The 17,461-nt window shown below is 41.2% G+C and overlaps 1 protein-coding gene across 1 annotated transcript in view; it reads left to right on the top strand.

Annotated features, from left to right (window-relative positions):
* Window positions 1-17,461, top strand: part of WWOX (WW domain containing oxidoreductase) — an 820,606-nt gene that overhangs the window by 207,583 nt on the left and 595,562 nt on the right. The window contains exons 8-9 of the mRNA XM_075188989.1: window positions 1,614-1,799; window positions 14,245-14,509. Coding sequence (XP_075045090.1) covers window positions 1,614-1,799; window positions 14,245-14,509 — 451 coding nt within the window. The remainder of the gene's footprint in view (window positions 1-1,613; window positions 1,800-14,244; window positions 14,510-17,461) is intronic.

Genomic DNA, 17,461 nt, shown 5'->3' with positions numbered 1-17,461 from the left:
TTGTTTTATAGACTGGTTTAAGCATGTAAAGGTAATAAAGACGTTCTTAAAGTTGTGCTGCTCAAAAACAGATTAATAGCGGATACCGAATTCATATCTAAACACAGAGAAATTTGGAAAAGAATGCAAAGACTCTAGAGGTCTGTGAAGAAATAAACAGTGAATGAAAGAGGCAACAGGCTTACTTATTAAACTAATAAAGGGATGTTTAATTGGGGTCTCATCATTTGTAAATGAAAAACTAACCCATGAGACAGGAAGTTTGTTCATTCTATAAAATTTTCCCTAATAAGGTCCCAAATATGATAAAACAGTTCTACTAACCTAATCCAGTTCGATCAGCATTGTGGCTTAAATGTTTTGGGATGAAAAGGGGACTATCATGGAATAACTGTGACTCATGGAATCCCTGTGTTTAATAAAATGTGTATGACTCGCTAGCTTTACGCCTCTCCCCTGCGGAGGTCTTAGAGGAGAGGTCATGTAGTGCGGGAAGGGGGAGGGGTGCTGCAATTAGCGTTATTTTAGCTACTCCACCTGATGCGCGATCGCAGCATTGTGCCTCAGTGCCAAAATGACTCAAATCACATCATTGAGGCCTCTGTCCTACCCACTTTACTAGAAAGTGGGCAGGATGTGAGAGGATGGCCAGCTCCGCTAGGAGTTTGGGAGAACTACCCGATATATATGATGCCATTCCCCGAGACTAGCATCATGGAGGCTTCAAATCCTGCCCACTGCACTAGGAAGTGGGCTATGCGGGTGAATACCCTACTCTCACGGGAGTTTGGGAGACCTACCCAGAATTCAGGAGTCTCTTGGACATTCTGGGAGAGTTGGTAAGTATTATATATGAGAACTGTCAGCCAGGGCTATCTTAACAACATTATGGGCCCCAGGGCAAAGCAGTGCATCGGGGCCCCTACATATATATAGATATATATAGATGTATAGATATACAGATATAGATATATAGAGATAGATAGATGTACTTACTCAGTGACCCTTGAAGGTTTTTTATGCAGGTTTTTTTTTTTTTCCAGGATTATTGGTTCTAATTAAGAGCCCTGCCTATGGGGCCCCCTTGCCCGTGGGGCCCCCGGGCACCTGCCCATCGTGCCCAATGGAAAAGATGGCCCTGCTGTCAGCAGCAAGCACATGACTTTGGAGGGGGAGATTTAAAATGTTAAAGGTGACATGGAATGTAAAGATGTGCACACAGAGGATATTCACTGCCAACAGTCCACTTTTTGGGCTTTAGAATTAGGAGTAAATCCAGCTAGATGGTTTGGTTTTGTACCTTAGAAAAGTCACAGTAGTTTGGACAAATGTCTAGTTACACCCCAGCATAAGAGGTTTGACAGAGCAGTTACACAATCACTGTGCTGTGTTTTTCCCATTCAAATCAAGCCTTACTGATGTTACGCTGCGGAATCAGTGGCGCTATATAAATAAATGGTGATGGTGATGATGCTCCTAGTGCATCTTATGTTGCGAGAGGTGTTGAGTTTATTAAACTATTTGATATAAATGTATCATAGCCATTTTTCCTGCTGGAAATCTTGACAAAGGTTTAAATGCTTATTTAAAGTTTACGCAATTGTCTTCCACAGCCCTCTCAATGTGCTCATCTGCAATGCTGCCGTCTTCGCCGCTCCCTTTCAGCTGACGGAAGATCACCTTGAAACGACCTTCCAGGTCAATCACCTGGGCCATTTCTATCTGGTCTCCCTCCTGGAAGATATACTGCGTCATTCCGTCCCATCGCGGGTGATTGTGGTGTCATCGGAGTCACACAGGTGCGTTCCAGAACACAAGTTACTTTTTTATTACTTTCTGGTACTAGGTAATGAATATAAACAGATCAGGTGGCAGGTTACGGCCAAAAGTTATGTTGCCCTCACGTAGGGGGTGTCTTGTAAAAGGGGCAGTTGTGTTTTTGAGTGGTTGATAGAATGTTGACAAGTTTGACACCAGTACTAAATCTAATGTTCTACATACAACACTGAGTCGTTACCCTCGACTCCTCTCTCTTCTTCGCCCCCCACAATCCCTTCCCCAAGCCTGTCACTTCCAGCTACGCAACATTGCCAGCATCCGGCCCTTCCTCTCTCAAGATACCACCAAAACTATCATCCACTCACTCATCATCTCCTGCCTCGATTATTGCAAACTCCTCCTTATCAGCCTCCGCCACAGCCATCTCGCCCCCCTCCGCTCAATACTCAATGTGGCTGCAAGACTCATCTTTCTTTCACGCCGCTCCTCCTCTGCCTTGCCCTACACTGGCTCCCCTTCCCCTACAGAAACCTTTTCAAACTCCTGACCATTACTTACAAGGCTCTCTCCCAGGCTACTGCCCCTTATATCTCTAACCTCCTGTACATTCGTACTCCTGCCCGCTCCCTGCGTTTGGCCAATGACCATGGCCTCTCCTCCACTCTGATCACCTCTTCCTACTCCAGAATCCAAGATTTCTCCCGTGCAGCCCCCCTTCACTGGAACGACCTCCCTCGCTCCATCCATCTCTCTCCCAATCTGTGCTCCTTCAAACAGGCACTTAAAACTCACCTGTTCCTCAAAGCCTACCAACCTTCCACCTAACCCCCTCATCTCCTTCGCCCGTTCTCCCCTCTCTCCTACCTGCCCCCCTGTTCTCTCCCTCTTACTTCAACTGGCTCCCTTTGTGCCTGAGTTCTGTTTACCCTCCCTTAGGATGTGAGCTCGCATGAGCAGGGCCCTCTTCCCTCCTGTCTCCTCACCTGTTCTTCTGCTCCGTCTCTACTATATTAGCCTGCCTGGAGTTTCTGAAGTTTTGGTATTTTTTGTTTACTGTTCGTATTGTTTCACCCTGTTTAGTCTACTGTTTGTGCTGTGTACGGCGCTGCGGAACTCTTGTGGCGCCTAACAAATAAAGGATAATAATAAAAATAATAATAATAGAGAGAGCACAATCTTGCTTCTAGTCATGTTGTTTATTCAGTTGTTTGTAGTAAATTGTAGTTTTGATTTTAATTTTATCGAAAATACTAATTTCATGGATTACAGTCAATTAATAATAGATAACATTGGTAAAAAAAATTAGCAATCAGTAAAAGTAAGATTATTACTATAGGTAGTGGGTCCTAAGTAATGCTGAGAATATTTTTCCCTACTCATGGGCCCATCGTGTTCTCTAGCTGTTCATGTGTTGATTTTTGTTTCAGATAAATGTGTCGGTAAACGATTGATGGTCAATTGTGGAACTCATTTTGCAATTTTATTTTGCAAAAATGTTTATAGGTTCTATAGCTGCACAGATTGGTTCTAACACTGCTGTCCAGCCATGGAGTCCAAGCTTCTTAAACTTTTCATCCAAACACCAACTTATTGTGGACAGTTTGTCTTATTAAACATTTGTCTAAAGTATTGGACACAATAAGTCATTCAGTGACAGAGGTAATGTTTTTTTTCCCATTTGCATCATGCCTTCCAATTTAGGCCTTACTTACTTACGTATTTAATTGTAAATGGGTTTTCCACCTAAAGATTAACACTGTAAATAAGCTTGTGGGTAGCACATCATCATCATCACCATTTATTTATATAGCGCCACTAATTCCGCAGCGCTGTACAGAGAACTCACTCACATCAGTCCCTGTCCCATTGGAGCTTACAGTCTACATTTCCTAACAGACAGACAAATAGAGACTAAGGGCAATTTAATAGCAGCCAATTAACATACCAGTATGTTTTTGGAGTGTGGGAGGAAACCGGAGCACCCGGAGGAAACCCACACACACATTGGGAGAACTTACAAACTCCACACAGATAATGCCATGGTCTGGAACTGAACTCATAACCCCAGTGCTGAGAGGCAGAAGTGCTAACCACTGAGCCACGGTGAAGTGATATTACTCACCTGCGCCCCCTTGTTATCTGGTAAAAGCCAGTACCCACCTAGCGTCCCAGGAGAGATCCAACAGGGCAGGGCTGTCATATGTTAAGAAGGCTCCCTGCTCCGTCTGAGCTTGGTGGATTGGAAATCTGATTGTGGTTTGGATAGATTGCATTTATGCATTCAGGAGCTGGTCTTTATTTTAGTACAGTGCATTAGATGCCTCCATCCTCTGGCACTGGTATATGTCTACAGAAGGTGACCAGTAGAGGCCACTGGTCTGCTGCTTCCTTCGTCAGCTGATCAGGGGATCAGTGTGGTAGCGCTCCATACAGTCAGCTGATCAGGGGATCAGTGTGGTTGCGCTCCACACAGTCAGTTGATCAGGGGATCAGTGTGGTAACGCTCCACACAGTCAGCTGAAGCCAAGTTCTGTCTTTGTGGTTGTGCCGTAGTTCTGTGGCAGAAGCCGGCTCCTCCATACCCATCTTTTCCCTGAATCCCTCACCTTCTAATTCCATTATCACTCCTCCAAAACAACCAATTTTTAATTATGCTTCATCTTAAATTGATGTGTTTTGGCATGGAATGTAATATGTGTTATTAGATATAACGTGACCATCCCTTTATTTAACATAATATTAGCTAGTGCTCTAATTAGTAGTGATACGGGTTGAGTTTTAGAGAAATAAACAATAATACAAGTAATATAATTATTATGGAAATTAAATTTGACAACAGATATTTCCTTGCGTTTGACAGCTGGTGTGTTTATATATATATATATATATATATATATATATATATATATATATATATATATATATGTGTGTGTGTATATATGTGTGTGTGTATATATATATATATATATATATATATATATGTGTGTATATGTGTGTATATATATATATATATATATATATATATATATATATATATATACACACATATACACACATATATATATATATATATATATATATATATATATATATATATGTGTGTATATGTGTGTATATGTATATATATATATATATATATATATATATATACATATATATATGCATGTATGTATGTGTATATATATATATATATATATATATATATATATATATATATATATATATATATATATATATATATATATATATATATATATATAGTTATTTATACACATTGAGTGTTCTTGGGGGGGAATGGAAGAATAATTGATTTAAATCTGAATGTCATGACCCCTATAGATTTGTCATTCCACAACTTTGGCATCTATCGAAGAGGAATGAGAAATATATTAAAATATAAATAGTCTACTTAAGGCGGAGAGACTGGATCTATTCTCTATATGATGCAGAATTAATCCTTCTATCTTAAAGGAGGTTGGACAAAACACATTCTTTTCTAATATCATTGAAACAGAACAGACTTAATTTTCTTCTCCGTTCAAGGAGATCCGTAATGTGACAATAACAGATTATTGAAAGCCATCATTTTCTAGACACGGTCGATTCCATCCCAAACCATAATCATTTAAAAGCAATTCTGTAAATACATTACTATTGGTATTTATTTTAAGTGACAGACCATATTAATGAACATTCTTAGAAACCGTTGTACGGAAGGTGTCAATAAAAATGTAATTGTACAGGTTTCTCAAATCATGCATTAATGAGGTTGTCGGCTTATGGTCTGATAAACAGTATAAAGCCGGCACATGGAGGGGATTCAGGGAACCTTAGAACATTCATACGCAAAATGTTTGTATTGACATTTGAATTCTCTCCCTTTTACCAAACACCTATTGCTGGAGAGCTAAGTGATATAACGTCTTTCAGTGGTTCTCTACAATATCCACCTCCACTTTTACAAGGCAAGAAAGTCGTTAGGAAGAGCACAATTATTCTGGTGTGTTCCTTGATGGAAGACTTTAAGAACATTCAAAAAATATATATATTGTCCTACCACCTCCTTCCTTTATTCTTTATTTATTTTTTATTTATGCCACCCCCCTTCTACCTATTTAAGTGCTTCATAAATAAGATGTCAGGTGAGTGTTGCTGAACATTGTTATACATAGAAAAATGTTGTATGCAGTACCCAAGCATAGGCAAACCGAGGGGGGGGGGTCCTAGTGCCTGTAAACCCCCCTCCAAGCCTGAGGCACTGTATATTTGAGGTGGCTGGACCCTCCTCCCACTTCACACAGCTCTGTTTGAAAAGGGAGAGCTGCGTGCACCTAACAGTAGTGCACACATCATTGCCCATGTATATTATGGGGATAGGAAGAGTTGGAGAGCAGCCAAGCACTGTCTAATATTATAGCTACGCCCCCATGCATGCTGGTCACGCCCACTGGCAGCGTGGTGTGGAAACCCCCCCTCTCCAAATCCTGCGTTTGCCCCTGCCAAGTACTGATACACCGTAGAGAGAGAGACGTACCGTCGTTCCCAGTGACTGTCATTTTGGGTTATAGCCCGCTGCATTCTTCTAAGTGCAAAACCAGGGCTTTCCGAAACGCTCTATTTACATCTCCCCGACTTACCTTGAACTCCCAGCTTGTTGGCTACACGTCTGCCCAGAGGCTGAGATTGATATACAGCTACAATTAAGTGAAAAGCCACTACAAGTTTTGCAAGTAAGAAATAATGTATTAACATAAGTGCGGCCATTCTTTAGTGAGCTCAGATGTGTTATAGAAACCAGGGCAAGAGTTTGATGGTCAGTCTATCCTAATTTTGGGGCAGCACGATAGCACAGTGGTTAGCATTGGTAGCTCACAGTGCTCGGGTCATGGGTTCTTTTCTAATTAGGGCCCTATCTGGGAGGAGTTTGTGTGTTCTCCCCGTGTTTTTGTGTGGGTCCCTCTGGGTACTCTGATTTCCTCCCACAGTCCCAATATCATACTGGTGTGGTAAGTAAATAAAGGAAAGTAAATAAGTTTAGTCTCTCCGAGAGTTTCTTATACATGTGCCACTCAGGATACACATGGAAACCAGTAAACTCCCAAACTGCATGTTGTCCTGTCTACAGCTTAGAGCCAGTCGCCACTACTGATATGGTATTGTGTGTGTGTCTATATATTTATTAGCGGTGTACAGCACCCCAGCGATACTGGCTGGGGGCGTTAAGCATATTTTTTTCGCTTCACCAGCCAGTCTAGGCAGCCTCTGCAGATGCAGAGGATCCCCCTATCCTCCTATAACCATAGGAGGACAACGGCAGCACAAGTACCGCCATTACAGTTATTAAATAGGTGTCCCATGCCTTGCTTCCCCACATCCTTGGCCTTTCATAAATAGGGAAATGCCGGGTCTCCAGCGAAAAACACGTTTTCAATGGAATTTAGGGCTTTTCTCTGTTTCATAAATAGAGAATGAAAATACTACAACAATTCACGACCCGGTGATAAAAGTAGGAGGGCGACCGGAAACTAAGGAGTGTGCAGCATTCACTAAAGCAGAAGACACAGCATACCCCCCAACATTTTAGGGGTGTGGTGATGTCACAATGGGGGTGTAGCACTAGGCTTTCCCCTCCAAACACTGCAGCGCTCACCAGAGCGGGTGCAGCCGATCACCGCTGCTCTGCTGTGTAAATGGAATATACCTCCCAACATTCCCTGAATGTGACAGTGGGACAGAGCCCTTAAATCGGGACTATCCCACCGAAATCGGGAAACTTGGGAGGTATGAACACCGATGTTTCATACCACCGGCAATTAATCCATTTTAGGTGCAGGAATGTTATAGGAAAGTTTTTTTATGCCTCCGCTGTAACAATTGTTATTACACACTTAGTACGGGCTCCCGTGTGATCCTTGCAGAAACTTGAGTCCTCTCCGTATTGACATGACAGCCAATGCAGGGGCACCTGATGTGCAGACGAGAACGTGTATGTGATGGTTGGAGAAAGTTAGAGAGTTTAAACATAACATTTAAATCCCTCTGGAAACCATGAGTTAACAGGGCCTGCTCCCTTTAATACATTAGCATTAAGCATAACATGTCTAGAATATGAGGCCTCAAAACCAAGCAGAAGGGGGAACAAATCCAATTCTTACTTCTAAAATGTTTAAGTGACCTAGAGTAGAGCTTATTTTTTAATCATGTATCCATAAATGTAACCCTTGGGACTCGGAGCAGGGAGACCAGCCAAGGGTCAGGCTGAAACCTTTATTACATCCAAACACAAGGGCTTATAGTATAAATGACACACTGCAGATTGATTTACATATACCATTTACAATTTATGGTAGCTGAAATTGAAGGAGGCAGCAGAGAGCATTGAGCAGTAATCCCACCCTGCTCTGAAACACAGAGCATCTCCTAATTAGGTGGTAACTAAATCTGTATTTCCTTATCTTTGCAAATCACGTCAGCTCTGTGGAAGGAGAGTTGGTTGAAGTTATGAAGCCAATAGGGGGCTACTGTGGGCAATCCGGGGCTAGCTCTCAGGAATAAATCTGCCAACTCCCCTCACTTGCCAGATGTGGAGGGTACCAGGGGATACGGTATAAATGAGCTGTTATTTAATGGGAGATTATGTTGAATTGTCAACTGCTTGTCTCGGCTTGCAACCTTCTGCCTCAAGTACGAAGTCAGATCGTTTCTCTTCGTTATTGTTAGTGGACAGAGATCTGTATCTGGTCTATGACAAAACTGCATATTTCATATAAAAGAAAAACTTTCCAGCAGAAAAGGATTAGACCAAATATAGGGCAAAACTTATAGTTTATTTTTTTAAAACCATTGTTTCTTTACTGCTTAATTACGCAGAACTGCAGGAACGGGATATTCTGCAGTTAATGGGTAGGGCATTATTGTTTGTGAAAGGGCATATTGTAGGTTATAGCTAGAACTGATTTTCATTCACATGGGAATAAAAATGAATTTGTTATTTATTATATTATTGTGCGAAGAGGAGATCATTAGTTAGTCCGGCTGGCCCTGCTTTTTAAAGATCGTGTCCTGGATATTTTTGTTACTTGTCTACTGTCCTGGAATTTCCGTGAGGCTCCCGAATTTCAGGGCATCCTCCCAGGCATTGCATAGCAGGGCCACGGGGACACGATGGTGTCGTCACCCTTCCTAGGGGAAAAAATGATAGCGAGGACATTATGGGGGAGGGGGTGAGTGTCACGAAACTCAGGGCTATACTGCTTACTGGTTTCAGCACTACTCACCAAAGAGGTGCGGAGTCTAACGTGTCCCAGGTCTTCGCCAGGGACCCCCGCAAGGAAGTATGATCTTCGCTGCGGGAGACACGCAGGTCGTGGTCCTCAGAGGGAGCAACCAGTGGAGCGATAGGATGGAAGAGGTGTCAGGCAGGCCAGGTCAAAACCGAGAAATCAAGAGATGCCAGAAGGAGAATCCGTAATCGCTGTCAGGAGCTAGCCGGGTCAGGTATCAGGAGCGCAGGAGATAAAGAATGGTCAAAACATAGCCTGGGTCAATTCACGAGGAGCACAGATAATGGATAGTCAAGATCAAGCCGGGTTGTACACAGGAGACACAGTAATATATAACACAGGAACGCTGGAGATTAGAGGGACCTAATACTCTGGCACCCACTAAGTGGCAGAGCTGACCATTTATAGGGAGAGGAGGCAGCCCTACCTATTGGCGGTGGTGACGTAGAACACCACCGCCGGAATCAGAGGGAAGCGTCCCGTTGCTAGGCAACGAGACGCGCTGCTGCCGCCTGCCCAGAAGTTTGCCTGGTTGCCTAGCAACCAGGCTCTCAACGGAGGAAGCAGGTGTCCGTCCCTGTGTGACGGACACAGAACAGGGACAGCGCCTGACAGTGAGGCTTACTCTGTTACGATTTTGGTTTAGAAATGTTGGGCGGTATCTGGTTCCTTGGTCTACTTTAAATTTGATAATGTCATTAATGGGTAACCTGATCTCTGGCATATTTCAGGAGAAGTTCTACACTCATCCAGTGGCCAGCATGTCTTGTGCTGTAAGGAGGCTTCCTGAACGGCTGCTGTTTCACCTGTATTTGCAGGTTCTGTCTTGTCCAGATTTCACATCAACTTGGTCTGTCTGGATTAACCATTTTTTACCTTAGGGGCCTATCTAACATTGGGCCTGATTCATTAAGGATCATAACTTGAGAAACTTCTTATTTCAGTCTCCTGGACAAAACCATGTTACAATGCAAGGGGTGCAAATGAGTATTCTGTTTTGCACATAAGTTAAATACTGACTGTTTTTTCATGTAGCACACAAATATAAACTTTAAATTTCAGTGTACAAATAAGCTATCAAGTATTTGTGTGCTACATGAAAAAACAGTCAGTATTTAACTTATGTGCAAAACAGAATACTCATTTGCACCCCTTGCATTGTAACATGGTTTTGTCCAGGAGACTGAAATAAGAAGTTTCCTTAATGAATCAGGCCCATTGTTTGCTGTTTTGCCCCATTAAGTATCCTATGACATCTCAGCGATGACAGATGACTTAGCGGAGCAGTTTACCATTGAAGTCATGTGGGCACAGCGCATCTGATAAGAGGCTGTCCTGGCGATGACTCTGTTCTAATGACAACTCCAGGTTCTGACCCGGAGTCCTTACTGCCCAAGGGACAATTCCATTAATCAATGCGGGTAAGAGCACGAAGGTTGCCGCAGGGAGATCCAAAGATCCCTCTCCTGTGATGCTCTTCCCATAGGATTGAATGGCTAATGACATTGTGTTCCCATTGAAAATGATGGGGACTGCTGTATTATTAGGTACTTTGCCTAATGCAGAAGATATCATTATGTTTCCTCATAGTTTAATGCCTGATTAATAGACCCCTGTGACTAGTTCCTATTACCGTCTTGCCTATGACTATGACCTTTGTGCTGATTTGCCTGTGACTTCTGACTCTTGTCTACATCTTACCTGGTTAATATGCAGTGTGGGCCTTCTTTCTTAAGGTAGCCAACAGGACCTCCTGATTCCTGCGCTGTAGTAGACCCTGGGTCATAGTAACGCTACCACAGTCTTACAGGCTCCTTTCTCTTTTGATAGACCAGTATTGTTATGCAATGTATTTTATTAATTCTAGAGGGTAAATGTATCAAATTGCGATTTTTGCAAATTGCTGATATCCGGCGAATGTGCATGGTAAATTTAAAGCTGCAATGTCTTTAAAGCCATTGCTGATTTAAATTTGCCATGTAGAGTGGGGCAGCACAGTGGCTAAGTGGTAAGCACTTCTGCCTCACAGCGCTGGGGTCATGAGTTCACGACCATGGCCTTATCTGTGTGGAGTTTGTATGTTCTCCCCGTGTTTGTGTGGGTTTCCTCCGGGTGCTCCGGTTTCCCCCCACACTCTAAAAAAATACTGGTAGGTTAATTGGCTGCTATTAAAATTGACCCTAGTCTCTTTCTCTCTCTCTCTCTCTCTCTCTCTCTCTCTCTGTATATTAGGGAATTTAGACTGTAAGCTCCAATGGGGCAGGGACTGAGGTGAATGAGTTCTCTGTACAGCGCTGCGGAATCAGTGACACTATATAAATAAATGGTGATGATGATGAAGTAGCCGGATATATGCGATTTGCAAAAATCGCTATTTGATGCATTTACCCCTAGGCATTTTACTGCATTGTTAGGGCTTAATAAATAGGGCCTAAATTCTTTAAATGTCAAAAACGTCTCTATCGATCTTGAGCAAGTACATAAAAATGAATATATTTCATGCCGCATTTCACTAATGTTGCCACTTTGTTAGTCCGTGAAGAGGGTGAAGTCCTAACTGCTCAGTATACCAAACCATAGAGGGTACGTTCAGCTCCGGTTAAGATGCCGCCCCTGTAAAGCCACGCCATCGGCAAGTCACAAAATGTTCTTAGATTTAAAGTTAATCAGGAATTTTTCTTGAGGACATTTTTTACGGCTTTCCTCCCGTATCAAGAGGCGGAAAGAAGTAAAGTAACAAACATCTGGCGTTTAATTATTCTGTCTGAGTCAATTACAAAACATCAACTAGTTATTTTGATTTGTGATTAAGCCATACCATGGGTATACTTAAACACATTATAGTCTGCCAAAACTCATCCTTGCTCTGTTTATATTTATCTTTTAAACATGTGAGGAAGCTGATGGCCAGATACCAAGGTTATTGTCCCAGTGTTACTAACTATTTGTATTCTACAAGTAAGAGGTCATTGGGCTCACACGGACTCCCAAGTTCAAGGCGTTCCCATTCATTATATTAGCACAGGAATAGTCCTAAGAAGTCTACCGGAGCCAAGGGCTTTTAAGGGTGTCTCCATATATATATGTTAAGTTCTGGGGTCTTTAGACATGTTTTACTTACCTATCATCATCATCAGCTATTTATATAGCGCCACTAATTCCGCAGCGCTGTACAGAGAACTCTCTCACATCAGTCCCTGTCCCATTGGAGCTTACAGTCTAAATTCCCTAACAAACACAGAGACCAAGAGAGACTAAGGGCAATTTGATAGCAGCCAATTAACCTACTAGTATGTTTTTGGAGTGTGAGAGAAAACCGGAGCACCCGGAGGAAACCCACGCAAACACAGGGAGAGCATACAAACTCTACACAGATAAGGCCATGATCGGGAATTGAACTTATGACGCCAGTGCTATGAGGCAGAAGTGCTAACCACTGAGCCACCGTGCTGCCCTTATCTTTCTGAGAAATTTTCCTCAGCAGATGGTTAGTTGTGTTGTGAGAGGCCCCTTCGGAAATGGAGTTGTGTTGCACCACAATTCAGTCTAAGAAAGTCCTGGCGTTCTGTCGAGCAGGGCCTTCAAGAATAGGGCTTATATGGTAACAGTCTAAAGCAGGAATTTTATCTTAGGGTTGGTGGACGAGTGATACAATACAGATAGAATGGGACTCGGTGCTCCGGAACCCGGTTTCTGTTTTGCTTTCCACGCGTCACAAAAAATGGCCTTGGGCCTGATTCATTAAGGATCTTAACTTGAGAAACTTCTTATTTCAGTCTCCTGGACAAAAACTATGTTACAATGCAAGGGGTGCAAATTAGTATTCTGTTTTGCACATAAGTTAAATACTGACTGTGTTTTCATGTAGCACACAAATACTTGATAACTTATTGTACACTGAAATTTAAAGTAGATATTTGTGTGCTACATGAAAAAATCAGTCAGTATTTGACTTATGTGCAAAACAGAATACTAATTTGCCCCCCTTGCATTGTAACATGGTTTTGTCCAGGAGACTGAAATAAGAAGTTTCGCAAGTTATGATCCTTAATGAATCAGGCCCCTTGTGAGCTCCAAGACCGTGTGTTCTAAAGATACATCAGGACTGGAATGTTTTTTAAAAAAATATATTTTGTTTACATTTGTTACACGATATACCTTGTGAATTGTAAATAAATGAAGATATGTGACTTAAAAATATATTTTATAGTTTTTGTTTTTTTAATGAAATCGATTATCCCAGCCCCAGTTTTGTGTCAGTTATTCTTACAAAATATTCCTTCTCTAACCCGCTCCCCATTATACCTAGATAATATCTCGCCTTATGTGTCACACTTGTGCATTTTTTTGTGCCATGAAAATGTATTAATGTCACCCAGAATTATGGTTGTTCCAAAATACACCAGTTTCCCGATCTTTGCCTTCCCCATCCCACATTTCCACAAACTATTTGAGCTCACGGGTATATTGCAACTTTGTGCAAGGGTGGTATACCATAAGGGGTGGGAAAAAAAATGTACAACTAAAATATATACACTGGACCTTGGACTGTATGGCGGTGTCATGCCTTGTACGCAGATCTGGGGGTAAATGTATCAAGCTGAGAGTTTTCCGGCAGGTTTGAAAATTGGAGATGTTGCCTATAGCAACCAATCAGATTCTAGCTGTCATTTTGTAGAATGTACTAAGTAAATGATAGCTAGAATCTGATTGGTTTTTCAAACCCGCCGGAAAACTCTCAGCTTGATACATTTACTCCCTGGTGTCCCTATATACGAGAGAATGAATCATCTGAATTTTAGGGGTGACTATCCAAATATTGGGTTTACATAATAATGTGAAACTGAGAATCAAATTGTTATTATATTTTTGCTAATTTTCACTTATATAATGTCCGTACAATTAATATATATTCTATATACAGTATCTGTCATTTAAAAAAAAATCACTTGGACTGACCAATCAAAAAGTTATGCCTGTTTGAATGGATGATTGGCAAAATGTGAAGTCTCATCATAAGGGAGGAAAACCGGATTTTTTTTTAAGTGAGTTGAAAAAGAATCAACACCTTCAGCAACTGAAAAACAGATTATAACAAGTGCTAGTTTCCTGGACGGTAGTTAATGTTTTACTGGCAGGATGTCTGAAATATTGAATTCTTTTCTTTTTTTTATAACTTTAGATTCACAGAAATTAAAGATTCATCGGGGAAACTTGACCTCAACCTGCTTTCCCCATCTAAGAAGGACTATTGGGCTATGTTGGCGTACAACCGTTCTAAGCTGTGCAACCTTCTCTTCTCCAAGGAGCTGAATCGACGCCTCTCCCCCCATGGGGTGACCTCCAATGCGCTGCATCCAGGGAATATGATGTATTCCTCCCTTCATCGCAACTGGTGGGGGTACACTTTACTGTTTGCTTTGGTTCGACCCTTCACAAAGTCCATGGTGAGTGAACTCCTTTACTTTTTATTAGCTTTTTGGCATAAAAGTATATTTAAAATCCAGATGTAGGTATTTTTTTTATTAACCTCTCTGCCTTTGATACCTGTGAGCATTAAATCAATAGTTTATTTGGTGCTTTGACTATAACAATTTCTAGACGATCTCTCTAGTAGCGTCCAACGTTGAGTTCCCTCGCAGTAGAGATCTTGCTTGTTGTGATAATTACTCGATGATGTGCAATACATTTGTCTGTGGAGTGGAGACAAGAGAAATGTGATACAGCAAAATCATGGGAACTGGCTTTTTAGAATTACGAGTGGAAAAAAAGAAATGAACTGAAAAACACAGTAGACATTTGGCTGAAGTTTCTTTAAATAATTATGTGCCCGAGGAAAATTTGGAGAGGAGTGGTGAAAAAAGTTTGGTGACCTCTGTACTACTCCAAAATGTGAAAAGTGTGTGGTTTACAAAATTAATAATGTGCAATTTACTGTAGACTAATGATGGATTGTAACAGCGGCTTAAGGGGCTACTGTCTTTGGCCAAGACTACCCTGTGTTGTCCCTATGGATTAAGTCTGCATTTGGTGCTCTTTCATGATGTTAACTTGGATCAGGTAGTTGTGGTGTGTTTTAATGAACTTGCGATGAGGGATTAATAGGATCTATGTGAAAGAGGTTGACTCAAAGCTTCCGTACACCTTGGCACTTGTTTGGTCTTTATCGTCCGTTGTTGTAGACATTCTGCAAGGTGACCTTCTGGTATTCACGCAGTAATGAATAAATGTACCAATACTTTTGTATAACATGTGAACTGAAACTTATAAATTATAATACACAACAAACTTGCATCAAACTTGTGCTCACCACTCCAGTACCGTCTTTACAGTAATTAGTAACGAATGCAAATCATGTGTCCATTACGGGTGATACCACATAGGGAGGGACAAGCAACATCTTCACAGACTAATCCCATGTGACAATTTGGTAGCGTTCTCTGTTCACGGCCACCTGTCACCATGAGGGCGATTGAACACAGTGAACCCTAGCACTATTTTAGTTGGAAAAGCAATAGCATTCACAGTGCCTCTGTGACACCACCCTAGTTCCAATTCACTAGAGAGCAGTGAGACATGCCTCCCAACATTCCAAATGGAACTAATGTGCCAAGCCACGCACCAATCCTCCGGACCATACCCCCTTTGCAAGCGACCACTCCCCTATTGGACGTCACTTCACCTACAAACCAATAGGCACCATCCGTTTTTCAGTGAAATCAGGGCTGTCCAGTGAAAAAAAAAAAAAGACATTTGATCAATATTCCTTTCCTAGTGAAATAATAGGCATCTTTAGTAAATACCTGTTCTAAAAAATGACTGCCTCCACTAGTGTGAACAACTGGTAAATGGGGGTGATTTTAAAAAATAATGCAATAAATCATGAACATTTCATGGCTCCCAGCTTATTACATAGGGGTATATTTACTAAAGTGCGGGTTTGAAAAAGTGGCGATGTTGCCTATAGCAACCAATCAGATTCTAGTTGTCATTTTGTAGAATGCACTAAATTAATGAAAGCTAGAATCTGATTGGTTGCTATAGGCAACATCTCCACTTTTCCAAACCCGCAGTTTAGTAAATCTAGCCCATAGAGTTCTTCATTTTATAAATCAACAGTTGAGATTCTACAAAGGAGCTCAAAGTAAGTACACCCAGGTCACTGTACACTTGATAATGTATCTTTTGTGGGCATCTAAAAAAGAAAGAAGTTTCTGACTTGCCAAATCATAGAATAGAGATCTCCAGAATTGTGATAAGATATTTTACTAATGGATTAACTAATGTAAAAGCCTCTTTGATGTCTTCTAAGTAGTCATCTCAAATAGTGGGGCAGCCCAAGTCCTATTATCGCACGCTCACTGCAGCCTTTAAGAGAACCAAATATTTTTTTTGGCAGTGCTGGGAGTTGAAAGAATATCAAGTTTTAGGGGGCAACAAGCTCTTAGCAGATGTTACAAGAAACTAAAATTAATATATATATAAAAAAAATCCTTCTTTCTAACATTTGAAAGTGGGTCAGGTTTGTTGAAGTTCTGAGACTATTGGGTTACGTTTCCTGTTTCTGTGCAAAGCCAGCCATTGTGCAAGAACTTTAACAGATGTGCAATCCCCCTTGTTTTTAATAGATGGGAATAAAAACTCTGGTTCTGTTGCGGAGTTATAAATTACAGTGAGAAAGCTCAAGCTGTCACTGTGTTAACCTTAACTCGCCAGAGCAGCGTGATCCTGCCCTCGAATAACCTGATGCCGAAAGATTTATAACTTGAAAAATGTAACAGATTTTCAGAAAGGATGGAAATGTGTCGACTGCTCTGTCAGACAGACAGAGATGAACCTTTAGGATTCTGTGCAGAGAAAACATTTTTCTAAGATACATTCCAATTCTTTTGGGATTGGTCCCACAGAATGGTACAGTGTCTGCATTATACAAGCTGCTTACATGCCCAGCCCTGTAGAAAAGATGACAGGGCTGCAAATTCACGGGAATTGTAGCATTTTCGGCTCTGGGGTTTATTTAATGAGGGCACCTTATTTGTGTGTTTTATGCATAAGGTAACCAATGAGAGATTTCTTCTGGATGTAACAAGGCTGCCCTTTAAATGATCGGTAGTCAAATCATAGGTCACAAACAGGTATATCTATGTTGTTTTATATATACACGTTTATAAAGCAGGCAGTGTATGGATATAGGTACAGAGTATTTATTGGCTTGGCAAATGTACAATAAATACAGATGATAATAGCATCATATGTACAAATAAAAACAAACACAACTACTAGAGCATAAGGACACCTTTATCCACTGTATTTTATAGGTTAAATGAACAAAGGAGAGCTAAGAATGTGCTAGATGCACTCTATGGTAGAACATTATGTTACAGCTTCATCATCTTCAG

Source organism: Mixophyes fleayi, chromosome 10, assembly GCF_038048845.1.
Source record: "Mixophyes fleayi isolate aMixFle1 chromosome 10, aMixFle1.hap1, whole genome shotgun sequence".
NCBI lineage: Eukaryota > Metazoa > Chordata > Amphibia > Anura > Limnodynastidae > Mixophyes > Mixophyes fleayi.
The sequence above is the reverse complement of the archived record's forward strand: the minus strand, read 5'-3'. Positions and strand labels throughout refer to the sequence as shown.